The sequence below is a fragment of the Lampetra planeri genome, chromosome 65, assembly GCF_965212315.1.
Source record: "Lampetra planeri chromosome 65, kcLamPlan1.2.h2, whole genome shotgun sequence".
Taxonomy (NCBI): Eukaryota; Metazoa; Chordata; class Hyperoartia; order Petromyzontiformes; family Petromyzontidae; genus Lampetra; species Lampetra planeri.
In genome coordinates, this window is record NC_136171.1 from 3,512,491 (window position 1) to 3,528,640 (window position 16,150).

Consider the following 16,150-nt stretch of genomic DNA (forward strand, 5'->3'; position numbering starts at 1 on the left):
AACGTGTGCGTGCGTACACGTGTGCCCGGGGGGGGGGGGGGGGGGGGGGGGGGGGTAACACGGGCACACACGTGTGCGCCCCGTGCTGGGGGGGGGGGGGGGTACGCACTCGCGTTATAAGTGCAGAGCTACACGTGTACACGCACGCACGAGACGGGTAAACACACGCGTAACTCCAAGGTACGCGGAAGTGTGTAACAGCGCGCACGCACGCACGCCCAGGAAGGTGCAAATGTGAGCATCGATACACGCGCACGCAGACATGCACACACGCACGCACCAGTGGGAACACACGGTTGCGAATGCGTGTACGCATGTGCAAACATGTACACACACACACAGACACATGCACGTACGCACACAAACGGATGCACCAACACATGTACAGGCATAGACGCACAGAGGCAGGTACAGACACATGCACCCACAATTCTAGACTTCCTTCCGAGAGCATGCACGGGCAGGTAATGACACACACACACCCAGGCATAATCACACGCACGCACACAGATACACGTGCACACGTACACACACAAGCAGACACACGTAGGCACACGTAGGCGCACAGGCATGGACACACACAAGACAAAGATCCCTCCGATAGCCTTTCACAGACTGATGGGGCAAGTGCTGTTAGCGAGCGCCTATTAAGGCCAGCACAGCACACGAGGGGGTGACCAGCACCATGTCCGGCCGCCTTTGTCTCCCCAGTGGCGATGTTTACACACCGCACCAGGTATTCAATTGAGGCCGAGTTGACCTAGGGGAGGCCCAGGATTTGTTAAAATAATCGCCATCACTGCTCTTGGCCATGAGCAGTGATGGAACTCTGATCGCTGGGTTTGTCGCGCTACACTCCCCGCTCCCCGCTAACCGCTACACGACCACTCCCCAGGTAACTACACACACACACGGACACACACACGGACACACACACGGACACACACACGGACACACACACAGGAAGTCACGCACACGCACACACACACAGGGATGTACATGAACAAACCCGCACCTCCGATTAGCGCGGTTGGCTGCGTAAGGTGTGAAAGAAGTTTAACGAACACACGCACACACGCGCACGCACACGTGTCCTTTGCCGAGAGCATGCACAGCACCAGTGGAGACACTGGACGTGCAAAGTCTCGGTTAGACTCCTGCCCGCGTGCCTCACCTCTCCCTACCCCCCCTCCGCCCGCTGGGATATTGCACCGAGTTCGCGTCACCGCCACCATTGGGGGCATCGCGAATCGTCGGCATGCCGCGGTCACTGTTTTCGAAGCGTAGTTGAGTGGCCACGTGCTGCTGCTCGCTAACAGCACTTGCCCCCTCACAGTCCTGTTAAGGGTCTTTGCCTGTGTGTCCACGCGTGCGACGTGCGTGCAGTTGCTAGAACAACACGCCGTCGTCTAGCCAAGGTGTTCATCTGAGAGTCCTGTTGTGCCCCACGTGATGCGAGGCAGGTCGCTCACGCCGCACGGTGTGCGCGCTTGTAGAATAGAGAACGGCGTTTGTGCACAGCCTCACACACACACACGTTTAGCGCCTGTGTTACTCACAACCGCATCATAACACGCTCGCTCAGTCATTTAAAAGTTTGCGTAAAATTTTACGATAATAACCCCTCCCCCCTCCCCCCCAACCCCACTCACATTGAGGGCTTCTCACGGTAAATAATTTAAGAAGAGAAACATAAAATCGGAGAAACGTAAAACCGACGTTCAAACCGAGCGGAGCGCACGGCTCCCTTACCCCGGTGAGCCCGCTCCTTACCCCCCCACCACCGCACGGCGGTGGGTTTGGGGGCGCTCGGTGGGGATTTACCATCGCGGCATCGTCTCCACCGACGCGCCGGGGATCGCGGTGATTCCCGGCGGCGGTGCGGGGCCGCGGTGAGAAGTGGAAACGGAGCGATCCGAGATTAGAAACTCACCCCCCCCCCCCACCTCTCGCGAGGACTTTAGGGGGAGGGGGCATTTATGAAGTCGCTTCAACAAGAATCCTCGCCGCGATTCCAATTCTCACGGCGGTCTCCCCCACCAGCACCACCGCTACCACCGACACCACCACCACCGCCACCACCACCCCCGCACCCTCCGGCCGTAGCCACGTGACGGCCACGGCCCGTGCCGGCTACAGCGAAGCGCCTTCAACTGTCCCGCTGGGGAGTTGCCGGGAGACGGGGCCGCCACGCCGGCAGGCGGAGGGACGGAGACCTCGGGGCGGAGGGGGGAGTCCTCGCACTCGACCGACGACTCCGGAACGACGTTCGCTCATCTCCTCTCCTCCATCGCTAGCGGCTCCGTTCTCGCGACGCCGCTATTGTGAGCGTCGTCGCGAGTTTAAAAAAACCGGCCCGCACCCGTTGCACGGCCGCTAACGCACGGCACCATCACGACTGGGTGGGGGGGGGGGAAGAGAGAGGATTGGTGTGGGGGGGGTGAGTGACGCACTGCATGGCGAGAGTGCGGGTCATGCGGGGGCGACCGTCTGGGTCACGAGGGGGGGGACGATGGGGAGAGGTGAGAGAGACGGGGGGAAGGCGTGGTGACCTGCGGGAGACTCCGGAGAGTGGAGACCCGGGTGGAGGGTCCACACGTGGGTGGGTGGGTGGGAGAGCGGCGGCGTGCGGGCGGACGCGGTCGGGGGAAGGGGGTGTGGAGAGCGCCACCACGGGGGGGGAGGGGGGGGGGGTGCCGGAGAGCGCCGTGCGGTGGCGCTGGGGGAGTGAGGAGGAGGAGGACACGGGCTCAACGCCGCCGGGCGCCTCGCCCACGCGCTTGCGAGCGGGAAGTCGTCGCGTGCCCAGTCAGCAGACGGTCATGCCTGCAGGGGGCGGAGGGCGGAGGGAGGTTAGGTGGCACCACGTGGTGGTGGTGGAGTTTGGCGTAAACTCTCTCGTTAGACACACGAGGATTCGACCCTCCAATAGGGAGGTGTTAGGGGCATTTACTGGCTGGTGCATCACCGCACCCGACTGTGGAGTTTGTAGGTTCTCCCACGTGTGCGAGCGTTTGGGTGTGTGTGAGTGCGCGTGAGATTGAGTGCGAGTGAGCGTGTGCACGAGCTTGTGAACGTGTGAGTGTGCGTGCGAGTGAGTGTGCGTGCGTGCGAGGTGCGGCGAGTGAGCGTGCCTGTGTGCGAGAGTGTGTGCGAGTGAGCATGCGAGTGAGTGAGCGTGCGAGTGAGTGAGTGCGAGTGAGTGCGAGTATGTGTGCGTGCCTGCGAGTGTGTGTGCAAGTGCGTGTGCGAGGTGAGTGTGCCTGCGTGCGTGTGAGGTGAGTGTGCGAGTGTGCGTGCGAGTGAGTGTGCGAGTGCGTGTGCGCGAGCGTGCGTGAGTGAGTGCGTCCGAGTGAGTGCCTGTGTGAGTGAGTGCGTGCACACACGAGTCCCACGCACCCTCTGTGTCTGTGGGCCGGATGGCGGTGATCTCCTGGCTCGAGTGGGGGCTCAGCGTGTCTCCGCTCAGCAGCGACGAGGAAAGGGACTGCCCAGCCATGAGGCTCATCCCTCCAAACGACTGCACGTGCACCTGCACGCACGCAGGCGCACACACACACACACAAGACAAAGTTCCCCCGTGTAGCCTCAACAGACCGTGCTGTTAGTGAGAGGCACCTACGAAGGCCGGAACGGCACACGACGGGGTGGGTGGCCAGCACCACGCCCGGCCGCCTTTGTCTCCCCAGTGGCGATGTTTACACACCGCACTAGGTACTCATGAGGCAACAGTCCACCACTCACTCACACAGGCATCATTATCGCCCTATCACCAACTCATCCAGTCATTCATTCACGCACCACCCCCAACTCACACAAAGTTCCCCCATATAGCCTCAACAGACCGCAGGGGGCAAGTGCTGCTAACGAGAGGCACCTACGAAGGCCGGAACGGCACACGAGGGGTGTGGGTGGCCGGCACCAGTCCCGGCCGCCCGCGTCTCCCTACCGAGGCGTCCTGCGAGTCCTGCACGGTGTAGTCTCCCTACCGAGGCGTCCTGCGAGTCCTGCACGGTGTAGTCTCCCTACCGAGGCGTCCTGCGAGTCCTGCACGTGTAGCCGCGCTGCAGGAAGCCGCGCTTGCGCTGCTCCCCGGGCGAGGAGCGCTCCATCGCCCACGGCCGCCTGCAGCGCCGCCTTCTGACTCGCCTCCACGTGCAGGTCTACGGGGGGGGGGGGGGGGGGGGTGGGGGGGTATTAACCAGGGCCCAGGCAACAGCAGGAGGCAGCAGTAGCAGCAGGAGGAGGCAGCAGTAGCAGTAGCAGGAGGCAGCAGCAGGAATTGGGAGGCAGCAGCAGGCAGCAGTAGCTGTAGGAGGCAGCAGCAGGAGGAGGCGGCAGTAGTAGCAGGCAGCAGCAGCAAGAGGAGCGAGGAGGCAGGCAGCAGGCAGCATCAGCAGGTAACAGCAGCAGGCAGCAGTAGCTGCAGGAGGCAACAGCAGGCGGCGGCAGCAGCAGCAGGCAAGTAGCAGCAGGCAGCAGCAGCAAGAGGAGCGAAGAAGCAGCAGCAGCAGGGCGGCGGCAGCAGCAGCAGCAGGCAGGGGCAGCAGGAGCGTGAGTGTCCTCACCGAGAGCGATGGTGGTGGTGGTGGAGGGGAAGACCTGCAGCAGGCCGTGCGGGGGAACGTGGCGGGGCCCCGGCACGCGGCGGCGGCGGCGTCACTCTGCGTGGTGGGGAAGGGGACTCGGCCGTGCGGCCCCGGCCGGCCCCGGCGGTGGCGGCAGCTGGCTGGGCGAGGCCTGCCCACGACACCCGCACAGAGACCACAGACTCAGGAGGATGCCCCCCCCCACGCGCTGACGGCCGCAAACGGCACGCGAACGGCACGCCGAGGGGGCGGGTGGCCAGCACCGTGCCCGGCCCAGATTTGAGGCCGAGTAGACCTAGGGGAGGGCCCGTGAGCTGTTGAGATAATTCGTCACCGGCGTTGGCCGTGATCTGGAATGGAACTCGGGTTGCCGGGTTGGTAGCGCGGCGCTAACCGTTGCACCACCGCTCCCCCGACGTGGCGGCTGGGAAGTGGGGGGGGGGGGTCACGGTCGCCCCCCATCGTCTCACTCGCACCACAACCACCACCACCAGCACAACCACCACCACCAGCACAACCACAACCACCACCACCACAACCACCACCACCACCAGCACAACCACCACCACCACCACCATCAGCACAACCACCACCACCACCATCAGCACAACCACCACCACCAGCACAACCACCACAACCACCACCACCACCACAACCACCACCACAAACCACCACCACCAGCTCACCTCGCACTCCGCATCCACCAGCGCCGCTCCCTCGTCCTCCTCCATCCTCTCCGAGTGATGGAGCCCGACGATGCCCGGGGATGGGGGGGGGCACCCCCCCACGCCCCCCCCCAACCCCCTCCCCCTCCGCCCCCGCCCCCCGCGCCCCGCCCCATCGCCTGCAGGAGGTGAAAGTTCACGGGGGGGGGGCGGCTGCTGCAACCGCCCCGACGGCCGAGGGCCTGCGACCTCTGGCCCGTCGTCAGGGCCGGCGACGCGGCCTGCTGCTGCTGCTGCTGCAGCACTTGCTGCTGCTGCTGCTGCTGGTGCTGGCTCGGCCCGACGGCGGCGTCCGTGGCGTCCGCCCCGGCCCCCGGAAGCGGGCCCGAGCCCCCGCGTCCCGCCAGCCGCCCCCCCCCGCCGGCGGCGGCCCCCGCGGGGGGCGGCTGCAGGCGGATGGGCTGCGCTTGTGCGCCCCGAACGTGTGTCGCGGCGACACCAGGCTCTGCACCAGCATGCTGTTGTACTGCTGCTGGTGGTGCTGGTGGTGGTGCTGCTGGTGGTGGTGGTGGTGGTAGGGGTGCGAGCGGCCAAACTCGGTGGCGATCGGAGAGAGCAGCGCCGTGCTGCAGCTGCGAGGGGGCGCTCAGCGCGTACGGCTGCTGCTGCTGCTCGTGCAGGCTCTGCAGATGCTGCTGCTGCTGCTGTTGCAGCAGGTGCTGCTGGTGCTGCTGCTGCTGAAGCAGCTGCTGCTGCTGTTGTTGCAGAAGGTGCTGCGCCTGCTGCTGCTGCTGCAGAAGGTGCTGCTGCTGCTGTTGCTGCTGCAGCAGGTGCTGCTGCTGCTGTTGTTGTTGAAGCAACTGTTGCTGCTGCTGCTGTTGCTGCTGCTGCTGCAGCATCAGCTGATGGTTCTGGAGGAGAACCTCTTTCTGGAGAGCGAACGACTGAGCGAAGGCGGACGGTTGCGGGACCGGGGGGGACAGCCTGCTGCTGCTGCTGCTGTTGCTGCTGCTGCTGTTGCTGCTGCTGCTGTTGTTGTTGAACGGCTCGCGAGGGTGGTGGGAGGGGCTGGGAGGGAAGCTGTAGAGGTGAGGGTGGAGGTGAGTCTGATCGTAACTCAAGGGAGAAAACCTTTGGATTGGGCGACTGGGGGAGACACATACACAGACACACACACACAGACAGAAAGACACACACACACAGAGACAGACACACAGACACCCGCGTGTGTTATTGAGACGTTACCCAACAGACACAACTCAGACCCAGGGATCTGTGTGTGTGTGCGCGTGTCCGACACGACCATCGTGAAGCTACTGAGATGAGGGAGGGAGACACCCAAACACGCAGGCCGAGAATCTACAGCACTGGGTCACACAGCTGCCATGTGCAGCGACGACGGTGTAGTTGCCACCACCGCCACCACCACTGTCACCACAGTCACCACAGTAACCACAGTAACCACCACCTTGACCCCTGGCATCTCAGCAGTGCCGGGCTCGCCGTGTCGGACGCGGCCAAGATGAAGCCATCTCACCTGCGAGCCTCCGCACTGTCAGCACTCAGCTGCTTCAACAGCGGCTTGTGCTGCTGCTGCTGTTGCTGCTGTTGCTGCTGTTGCTGTGGCAGCTGTAGTGACGCCACCGTTGCGGCCGGGACGGATGTCACCTGCTGCGGAGGCCCAGGGTATGCTGGGAAAAATTAACAAGGTGTGGGAGGGGGGGGTGCGACAAGTGTTTCAAGGGAGCCCCGCAAATTCCTGCGGCGACCGAGAATGGCGACCCTTCAGCCGATCTCGGTCCTGTAACCGTCAGGGCCAACGGCCAATCAGAGGCACTCGGAAGTGACGTCACCGGAGCGCGACGACGCCGCCGCCCAGCCCAGCCCGCCCAGCCCGCCCAGCCCGCGACCCTCCCCCCCGCGGTGCTCGTGTCGGCAAGCTCCGCCGGGGGGTCCCGGCACGGTCGCCGGTGGCGGCTCGACACGGGCCCCCCCCCCCCCCCCCCCCCCCCCCCAGCTCGGTGGTGCCGGTGGGGAAAGGGAATCGGAGAGGAGAGGGAGGGGGCCCCCCCCCCGCCCACACTCACTCTGCGGCTGCATGAGCGGCGTGTGCGCCGACGGGGGGCTGCCCCCCGTGCCGCCCGACGTGAAGGGTGGGGGGCTCGAGGGCTGAGCCGTGTGCAGCTTCAATCTGGTCGCACACACACACGCACACACACACGCACACACACACGCACACACACACGCACACACACACGCGTAAAGGTGCGCACACACTCATGCGCGCACACACACACACAAACACGCGTAAAGGTGCGCACACACTCATGCGCGCACACACACACACGTGTACACACATTCCCCATATAGCCTGCAACAGAGTGTTGGGGCGAAGTGCTGTTAGTGAGTGGCACCTATGAGGGGGTGGGTAGCCAAAACCACGCCCGGCCACCTTTGTCTCCCGAGTGACGATGCTTAATGCACCGCTGCAACAGATACTCATTTAAGGCCGAGTCGACCAGGGGGAGACCCTGGAAGGGGTTTAGATATTCTTCACCGATGTTGGCCGCGAGCGGGAATCGAACTCGGGTGGCCAGGTTCCTAGGCTGCGAAATAACCACTGTGCCACCATTCTCCACAACCACATGCGCACACACACACACCTGTGGTGACCCTTCTATCTCCCCGTGTCTCCCTTCTCCACTCCCCGTGTCTCCCCCCGTGTGTGTCTCCCCCCCCCTCTCCCCCCCTCTACTCCCCGTGTCTCCCTTCTCCACTCCCAGTGTCTCCCCCCCCCTCTCTCCGTATCTCCCCCCCTTTCTCCCCATGTGCGTCTCCCCCCGTGTGCGTCTCCCCCCGTGCGCGTCTCCCCCCGTGCGCGTCTCCCCCGTGCGCATCTCCCCCCGTGTGCCCCGGTGCGTGTCTCCCCCCGTGCGTGTCTCCCCCGTGCGTGTCTCCCCCGTGCGTGTCTCCCCCCGTGCGCGTCTCCCCCCGTGTGCCCCGTGCGTGTCTCCCCCGTGTGTGTCTCCCCCCGTGTGCGTCTCCCCCCGTGTGCCCCGTGCGTGTCTCCCCCGTGCGTGTCTCCCCCCGTGCGCGTCTCCCCCCGTGTGCGTCTCCCCCCGTGCGCGTCTCCCCCCGTGCGCGTCTCCCCCCGTGTGCCCCGTGCGTGTCTCCCCCGTGCGTGTCTCCCCCCGTGCGCGTCTCCCCCCGTGTGTGTCTCCCCCCGTGTGCGTCTCCCCCCGTGTGCCCCGTGCGTGTCTCCCCCCGTGCGCGTCTCCCCCCGTGTGCGCCGAGTACCTCTGCAGCTGGTGAGAGAGGACCGCGGGAACCTCCGGGCCCAGAGCCCCTCCCCCGTGTCCCCCGGCAGGGGACACGGTGATCGGGGGGGGAGGGGCCGGCGGGGGGACTTGCCTGGGGGGATCCACAATACTCCTGCCAGGGACACGGGGAGCGTGAGACACGGGGACACGGGGAGAGAGACACGGGGGACACGGGGAGAGAGACACGGGGACACGGGGAGCGTGAGACACGGGGAGCGTGAGACACGGGGACACGGGGAGCGTGAGACACGGGGACACGGGGAGAGAGGACACGGGGACACGGGGAGCGTGAGACACGGGGAGCGTGAGACACGGGGACACGGGGGAGCGTGAGACACGGGACACGGGGAGAGAGACACGGGGACACGGGGAGTGAGAGACACGGGGAGCGTGAGACACGGGGACACGGGGAGAGAGACACGGGGACACGGGGAGCGAGAGACACGGGGAGCGAGAGACACGGGGACACGGGGAGCGTGAGACACGGGGAGCGTGAGACACGGGGAGAGTGAGACACGGGGACACGGGGAGCGTGAGACACGGGGACACGGGGAGCGTGAGACACGGGGAGAGTGAGACACGGGGACACGGGGAGCGTGAGACACGGGGAGAGTGAGACACGGGGACACGGGGAGCGTGAGACACGGGGACACGGGGAGAGAGACACGGGGACATGGGGAGCGTGAGACACGGGGACACGGGGGAGAGAGACACGGGGACACGGGGAGTGAGAGACACGGGGACACGGGAGAGAGACACGGGGACACGGGGAGAGAGACACGGGGACACGGGAGCGAGAGACACGGGGACACGGGGAGAGAGACACGGGGACACGGGGAGAGAGACACGGGGACACGGGGAGCGTGAGACACGGGGACACGGGGAGAGAGACACGGGGACACGGGGAGTGAGAGACACGGGGACACGGGGAGAGAGACACGGGGACACGGGGGAGAGAGACACGGGGACACGGGGAGCGAGAGACACGGGGACACGGGGAGAGAGACACGGGGACACGGGGAGTGAGAGACACGGGGAGCGTGAGACACGGGGACACGGGGAGGAGAGACACGGGGACACGGGGAGTGAGAGACACGGGGAGCGAGAGACACGGGGAGCGTGAGACACGGGGAGCGTGAGACACGGGGACACGGGGAGAGAGACACGGGGACACGGGAGTGAGAGACACGGGGAGCGAGAGACACGGGGACACGGGGAGCGTGAGACACGGGGACACGGGGAGCGTGAGACACGGGGGACACGGGGAGAGAGACACGGAGACACGGGGGAGCCGTGAGACACGGGACACGGGGAGCGTGAGACACGGGGACACGGGGAGAGAGACACGGGGACACGGGGAGTGAGAGACACGGGGAGCGAGAGACACGGGGACACGGGGAGCGTGAGACACGGGGAGCGAGAGACACGGGGACACGGGGAGAGTGAGACACGGGGACACGGGGAGCGTGAGACACGGGGAGAGTGAGACACGGGGACACGGGGAGAGTGAGGCAATGAGGCAATGAGGCACGGGGACGTGGGGTCATGGAGATGGGGTCAGGGGAGACGTGTCGAGTCAGAGACACTGGAACGTGGGGAGGGAGGGAGGGAGAGAGAGAGACATGGGGAGAGAGACAGTGCCACGGGGTCACACAGCACCGTTGCGTTTTAGTCGTCCGAGCGCGTGCGGCATCCACAAGAGGCTTTCGCTCCGTTAGAGAGCGACTCAAATATTAAGTGTCGTGAAACCCGCCACCACGCTTAGATTTTAACTCGATCTAACCCGATTTAAAGCTTTCGTGACTGCAGGGATTCATCTTCTTGGTTATTTCGCTAAAGTCACGTAGAAGAAAAGTAATAATAAAAATAAAACATAATAAAATAATTATTTTATTATGCTTTTTTTTATTACTTCCCTTCTACGTGACTTTAACCGAAAGAACCAAGAAGATCGATCTAACCCGCCCAAGAAAAAACCCTATAGCAGACATGGGTCTCGGAGAGGCGACTTCACTCCGACGTGCGAGTGGGGCGCATCGGGGAGAGCGTTTGTACGACGATGGCGGCGCGGGTCGAAGACAACACGGGCACACATTCACCACTCACAACAGCTGTTGTTGTGGGCTTACTCTCCAACACACCGGTGTGGTGTCACACTAGTAACTAGTCATTAATTGGCACGTGTTGTTTACGTGACAAACCTTACTAATTGTTGGGTGGTGGGTTTAACGACGCCATGTTTACGAGATCGAACCCAAAATACCTCCATTGTGAATAAAACCAAATTATAAATAACACTGGTCAACAACAAAAAACTTTTTTTCTGGCCTGGACTTTTGGAGCTGTTCTAGACTAATTTCAGGGTGCTGATTCCAAATCTGATCTCAGATTTGCTCTATCACATCTCATTTTTATGCTATCGGCATACCCCATTTTCATTGATTTTACCCGAAATTAACTCTGTCGGTTATGATTGCAAGTTGTTGCGAGTCAGTGACTGCTTTAGTGTTAAAATATGGCGCTGTATTTTTAGGATGGTGTGTTTATAATATCATTTCATGTAGATATCCACATTTATTTAATATTTTTCTTCCGCAGTTTTTATTGAAAATGCAATATTTGATATCTCAAAAACCTGATGCGAGACTAAAACTGATGCCAGATTTCGAATCAGCACCCCAAAATTACCTTAAAAGCGTTGGAATACCTCATACCAGAAAAGGTGTGTTGACCGGTGTAATAAAACGTTTCATCCGGCCGCTTGACGCTGGAGCGACAGCAGTTGAACATGACCGAGTGTGCGTGACCGCTCTCATCGGCCGTGTTACGGTGCTACATGTCGAGGTCGCAAACGGGTTTTGATTCCTTACCCGTACCCGGCCGCACCAGGGTCGCAAACAGGTACCCGTACCCGGCCGTACCCGTACCCGGCCGGGTATCGGGTAGGGTACGGGTACGAGTAACTGATTGCGACCTCTGGGATGAAGCCATGTTGCAGGCGCGGGTGGGTTGATTCTAGGAACTTGAATTGTGAGAAGAGACAAGACGTTGGGAAATGAGTGGCAAACGGCGACTCACCAGCGACTCACGGCCTACCCATACCCGGCCGCACCAGGGTCGCAAACAGGTACGGGTAGCCGGGTATCGGGTAGGGTACGGGTATCGGGTAGGGTACGGGTATCAGGTGCCCGGTTGTGACCTCTGGCCTGAGCCCCCCCCGCCCGCGTGAGCCCCCCCCGCCCGCGTGAGCCCCCCCCGCGTCACCTGGAGGTGGTGGAACAGCTTGTGCTGGTGCTGACAGCTGGTGGCACTCCTACGGAGAATCGTATAATATTAAAAAAAATACTTAAAAAAAAACAACACGCTTTAATGAGATGTACTGTCTGAGCTGCCCCTCCCCCTGCCCCCTCCCCCCATCGCCCCTCCCCTCCTTCCACATCCCCCGCCCCTCAGCGTGGCTCCCCGAGGCTTGCCGTGACGCAAGGGGCCACGTGGTGATTCACAGCCAACGTGAGTTGAGCGTCGGCAATTAGAGCCGTAAACGTGGACACAATTAGAACCGTAAAAAAGATCGTTTAAAAAAAAAATGTTCAATGATAGAAGATAGTATTGTCATCAGTATGACATAGCTATACCAAGTTTGCAGTCGATACGACATTGGGAAGACGGTTGAAATCGAGTTACGAGATTTGAGGATGCGACAACAGACAGAGCGAGTTAAATAAAAGCGTGTAAAAAAGGCAAAGGTCGCCCGCGTAGCCTTTAAGGGACGCTGGGGCAAGTGTCGTCAGCGAGTGGCGGCACCTACCAAATCTGGCACGGCGCACGAGGGGGCGGGGTGGGCCAACGCCTCGCCGGTTCAGATAATCGTCGTTGGCCGCGAGCGGGGAATCGAACCCAGGTCGCCGGGTTCGTAGCGCAGCGCGGCTCACCGCCACACCACCCGCTCCCAACAATGCACCCCCACACGCCACATAACCCAACCACCCGTCCACCCAGCGGCACAAGAACGCGACCGCCCACGGTGGGCCCCCCGCGCTCATCACCCCCCGCCCCCCCACCTGCTGCAGCTGCTTGATGCTGCTGTTGAGCGTGGATCCGCACGAGTGCTGCATCTGCGAGCGGAAGGCCTGCAGGCTGGCGGCGCCGTCGGAGAGGCGGCGCACCGGGGAGTAGCGCTCAGACGGGATGCACAGCGTGTTCGTCTCCTTGTAGCTGGGGCGACGACATCACCATCATCATCATCAACATCACCACCATCATCAACATCAATAACATTACGGGGGAGTAGCGCTCGGACGGGATGCACAGCGTGTTCGTCTCCTTGTAGCTGCGGCGACGACATCACCATCAACATCATCACCCTCACCATCAACATCAATAACATCAACATCATCATCACCATCAACATCATCATCATCACCATCAACATCATCACCATCACCAACATCAACATCATCAACACCAACACCATCATCACCATCAACATCAACACCATCATCAACATCAACAACATCACCATCATCGTTATCGTCGTCAATAACATCAACCACAATACAAAAATACGACAGCTGTGCAAAGTTTCGGAAAGGTAGGCAAATCATTGAAATAAATGTAAAAATAAAAAACACTTTTCTTACAATTTTTGAGTAATACGACGTTTCGCTGGTAATTGCATTCAGCATCATCGGGCAATTCGCCAGAATGTTGTGGTTTCACGCTTCAACACACCGCGGGCTAAAGCAGTGAACTATTTGTCTTTTGTCAACGTGACACTTTCTTACTGATTGGCCGTGTCGGGTGGTGGAGGGTTACGACACATTTATAAATAACGCGACGATCTAAACCCAACAACGTTGATTGTGAATAATAATGGTCGCGAAAGCCTCACACGTGTTAAAATGAGAAATACTCAGGTTTTTTCGGTAAAGTCATGTAGGTAAAAATAAATAATAATAAAAATCATAGAACTAATAATAATAAAAGCTTCAAATCTAGAACTTGGGATGAGACTTTCAAGAACGTGGCTCTCCCCCCCCCCTCCGCTCACCGTGAGTGCTGTTGCTGCTGCTCAGGCGACAGCAGCTGGGAGCTGCGCCGCCCGCCCTTGATGGGCTGCTGCGCCAGCTGCCGCTGCAGGTCGGCGGAGACCTCGGCCGCGGGGTTGGCGAGCGCCAGCGTGTGCCGCTTGTTGCTGCCCCGTGCCGCCAGGTACCTGGGCGGGAGAGCCGGCGGGAGAGCGTCACGCGCACGGCAGGGAAGCGCGCGCCCACAGCCGGGCAAACTTGGGCGCGCCGACCGAACCACGGCGACTAGCGCCACTACACACTGCAGGGCACGACACTCATTCTTGCTTGCTCACCCAACCACACAGAGACTCACCCAACCACTCGCTCAGCCACTCAACCACACACCCAACCGCACACACACACACACACACCCAACCGCACACACACACACACACACACCCAACCACACACACACACACACCCAACCGCACACCCACTCACCCAACTGCACACCCACTCACCCAACCGCACACCCACTCACCCAACCGCACACCCACTCACCCAACTGCACACCCACTCACCCAACCGCACACCCACTCACCCAACCGCACATCCACACACCCACTCACCCAACCGCACAACAAACAGGACACCCAACCGCACAGCCACTCGCTCAGCCACTCAACCACATACACACTCACCCAACCACACACACACACACACCCCCACACCCAACCACACAGCCAATCACTCAACCACACACACAACCACACTGCAGGTCACCTCACTCCGTTACCACCACCACCACCATCATTATAACCACCATTATAACCACCAGCTTCTTCTCCCCCAAGTCCTACAATAGTAACGTTGCTCTCAATGAACATGCGCTACTCTCTCTGCATGACAGCGTCGACAGCGGTGCTGTTTGTTGCTGCCCACTAACTATTCGGGCCCGTCGGTCCCCTGTGCTCACCAACCGCGTTTATAAAACACGCACAAAGACAAAGCACCCCCGTCTAGGCTTAACAGACTGGTGGGGCGAGTGCTGTTAGCGAGGAGCAGCTATGAAGGCCGGCACGGACACTCCCGCTAAGTCTGCCCTGCAGTGCATCGTGGTGCGCTACCCACAATGCACTGGCTTCCAACACGTCATGTCGCCCCTGACGCCCACAACCCAGTGGGGGTGGGTGGGGGGGGGGTGTCTGGGTCGTGGGTGGTGGGTGAGGGGGGTGGGAGTCTGGGTCGTGGGCGGGAGGGTTGCCCAATATTTGCCGCCGTTATTGCAATCGGCTGTCCTCAAACAGAGGCGTGCGTTTGAAGAGACTCGGCTGGGGCGCTGCCACCGCGCAGCCCTGCCAAGGAACGGGGGGGGGTGGGGGGGGGCCGGGGCAAGTTGCCCACGCAGCAGACGAGTTTGCAGGCGCGGTGAGCCAAACCATCGCGCGGCCCGCGGCTCCGCAAGCACCGCGCGCCACGCCGGATACCGGCAAGCGCCGCTCACCACGGCGGCGGCGGCGGCGTCACCACGGACGGGATCGTGCCGGGCAAGGGCGTCACCACGGACGGGGATCGTGCCGGGCAAGGTGCACTTGGAAGAACAAAGACAGCCCCCTACCTCCTATACACCCAACTTTTGGGGCCACTCGCTCACACTCGATAGGTGTACGCACGCACAGCGCTACACACGCACACACACCCCCCCCGCGTGCCCCCCCCCCCCCCGCGTGCCCCCCCCCCGTGTGCCCCCCCCTCCCCCCCCGCGTGACCCCCCCCCCGTGTGCCCCCACCCTCTGTGCGGCCTCCTGGTCAGGCTCCTCGTCAGACGTCTCCCTCATCCTCCTCTGGCGTGATCACCGACACCACCGCACTGGGGGTCACGGGTCAGGGGGGGGGGGGTCACGGAGGGGTCACTGAGGGGTCACGGAGGGGTCACGGCATATCGGATAAAAGTTCACAGACCGAAAGGTCAACATCGACGACGCCAAACTCAAGGGGATCGTCAACACCCGCCGTGGCCTGAGACGGAGGGGATTCGGACAACGGCCCCTCGCCGATGGCAGAGAGAGCGAGAGAGGGGGGGGGGGGGCAGAGCGAGAGAGGGGGGGGGGCAGAGGTGAGAGAGGGGGGGGGGCAGAGCGAGAGATGGGGGGGGGGCAGAGCGAGAGAGGGGGGGGGGCCAGAGCGAGAGAGGGGGGGGGGGCAGGAGCGAGAGGGGGGGGGGGGCAGAGTGAGAGACGGAGCGGGGCGACAGACGGACGACTGCGACGACGATTAGATTGCAAAACTCATCTCCCCATCACCCAATTTATCAACAGGCATGTAACTAGCGGCACGGCTGTCGTCCTAGTAACCTGCAGGGGGCCTCGCCCCCAACCGCGGTCAGCGGCCCGTGCCGAGAGCCGGGGGAGCCGAGAGCCGGGGGAGCCGAGAGCCGGGGGAGCCGAGAGCCGGGGGAGCCGAGAGCCGGGGGAGCCGAGAGCCGGGGGAGCCGAGAGCCGGGGGAGCCGAGAGCCCGGGGGGAGCCGAGAGCCGGGCGGGCCGAGTTGGATTCCCCGCTCGCCGCC

The 16,150-nt window shown here is 62.1% G+C and overlaps 2 protein-coding genes and 1 long non-coding RNA gene across 3 annotated transcripts; all 3 read right to left on the bottom strand.

Moving 5' to 3' along the window:
* Positions 1-785: 785 nt before the first annotated feature.
* Positions 786-5,371, bottom strand: LOC144737198 (uncharacterized). Its single transcript, XM_078619920.1, has 5 exons — positions 5,276-5,371; positions 4,569-4,740; positions 4,030-4,163; positions 3,400-3,532; positions 786-2,826 (listed from the first exon to the last, which is right to left on the bottom strand). Exons 1-4 carry the CDS (start codon positions 5,287-5,289, stop codon positions 3,505-3,507), a joined length of 348 nt encoding a protein of 115 aa, XP_078476046.1. The 5' UTR covers positions 5,290-5,371; the 3' UTR covers positions 786-2,826; positions 3,400-3,504.
* Positions 5,372-6,152: 781 nt separating this feature from the next.
* Positions 6,153-11,866, bottom strand: LOC144737191 (serine/threonine-protein kinase SIK3-like). The gene is made up of 6 exons (XM_078619912.1): positions 11,839-11,866; positions 8,552-8,686; positions 7,342-7,445; positions 6,792-6,945; positions 6,299-6,400; positions 6,153-6,198 (listed from the first exon to the last, which is right to left on the bottom strand). The coding sequence occupies exons 3-6, from the start codon at positions 7,352-7,354 to the stop codon at positions 6,153-6,155; spliced, it is 315 nt and encodes a 104-aa protein (XP_078476038.1). The 5' UTR covers positions 7,355-7,445; positions 8,552-8,686; positions 11,839-11,866.
* A 6-nt stretch (positions 11,867-11,872) lies between these two features.
* Positions 11,873-14,006, bottom strand: LOC144737199 (uncharacterized). The gene is made up of 3 exons (XR_013588908.1): positions 13,625-14,006; positions 12,636-12,789; positions 11,873-11,887 (listed from the first exon to the last, which is right to left on the bottom strand). It is a non-coding gene; the product is annotated as an uncharacterized LOC144737199 (long non-coding RNA).
* Between the last annotated feature and the right edge of the window lie 2,144 nt (positions 14,007-16,150).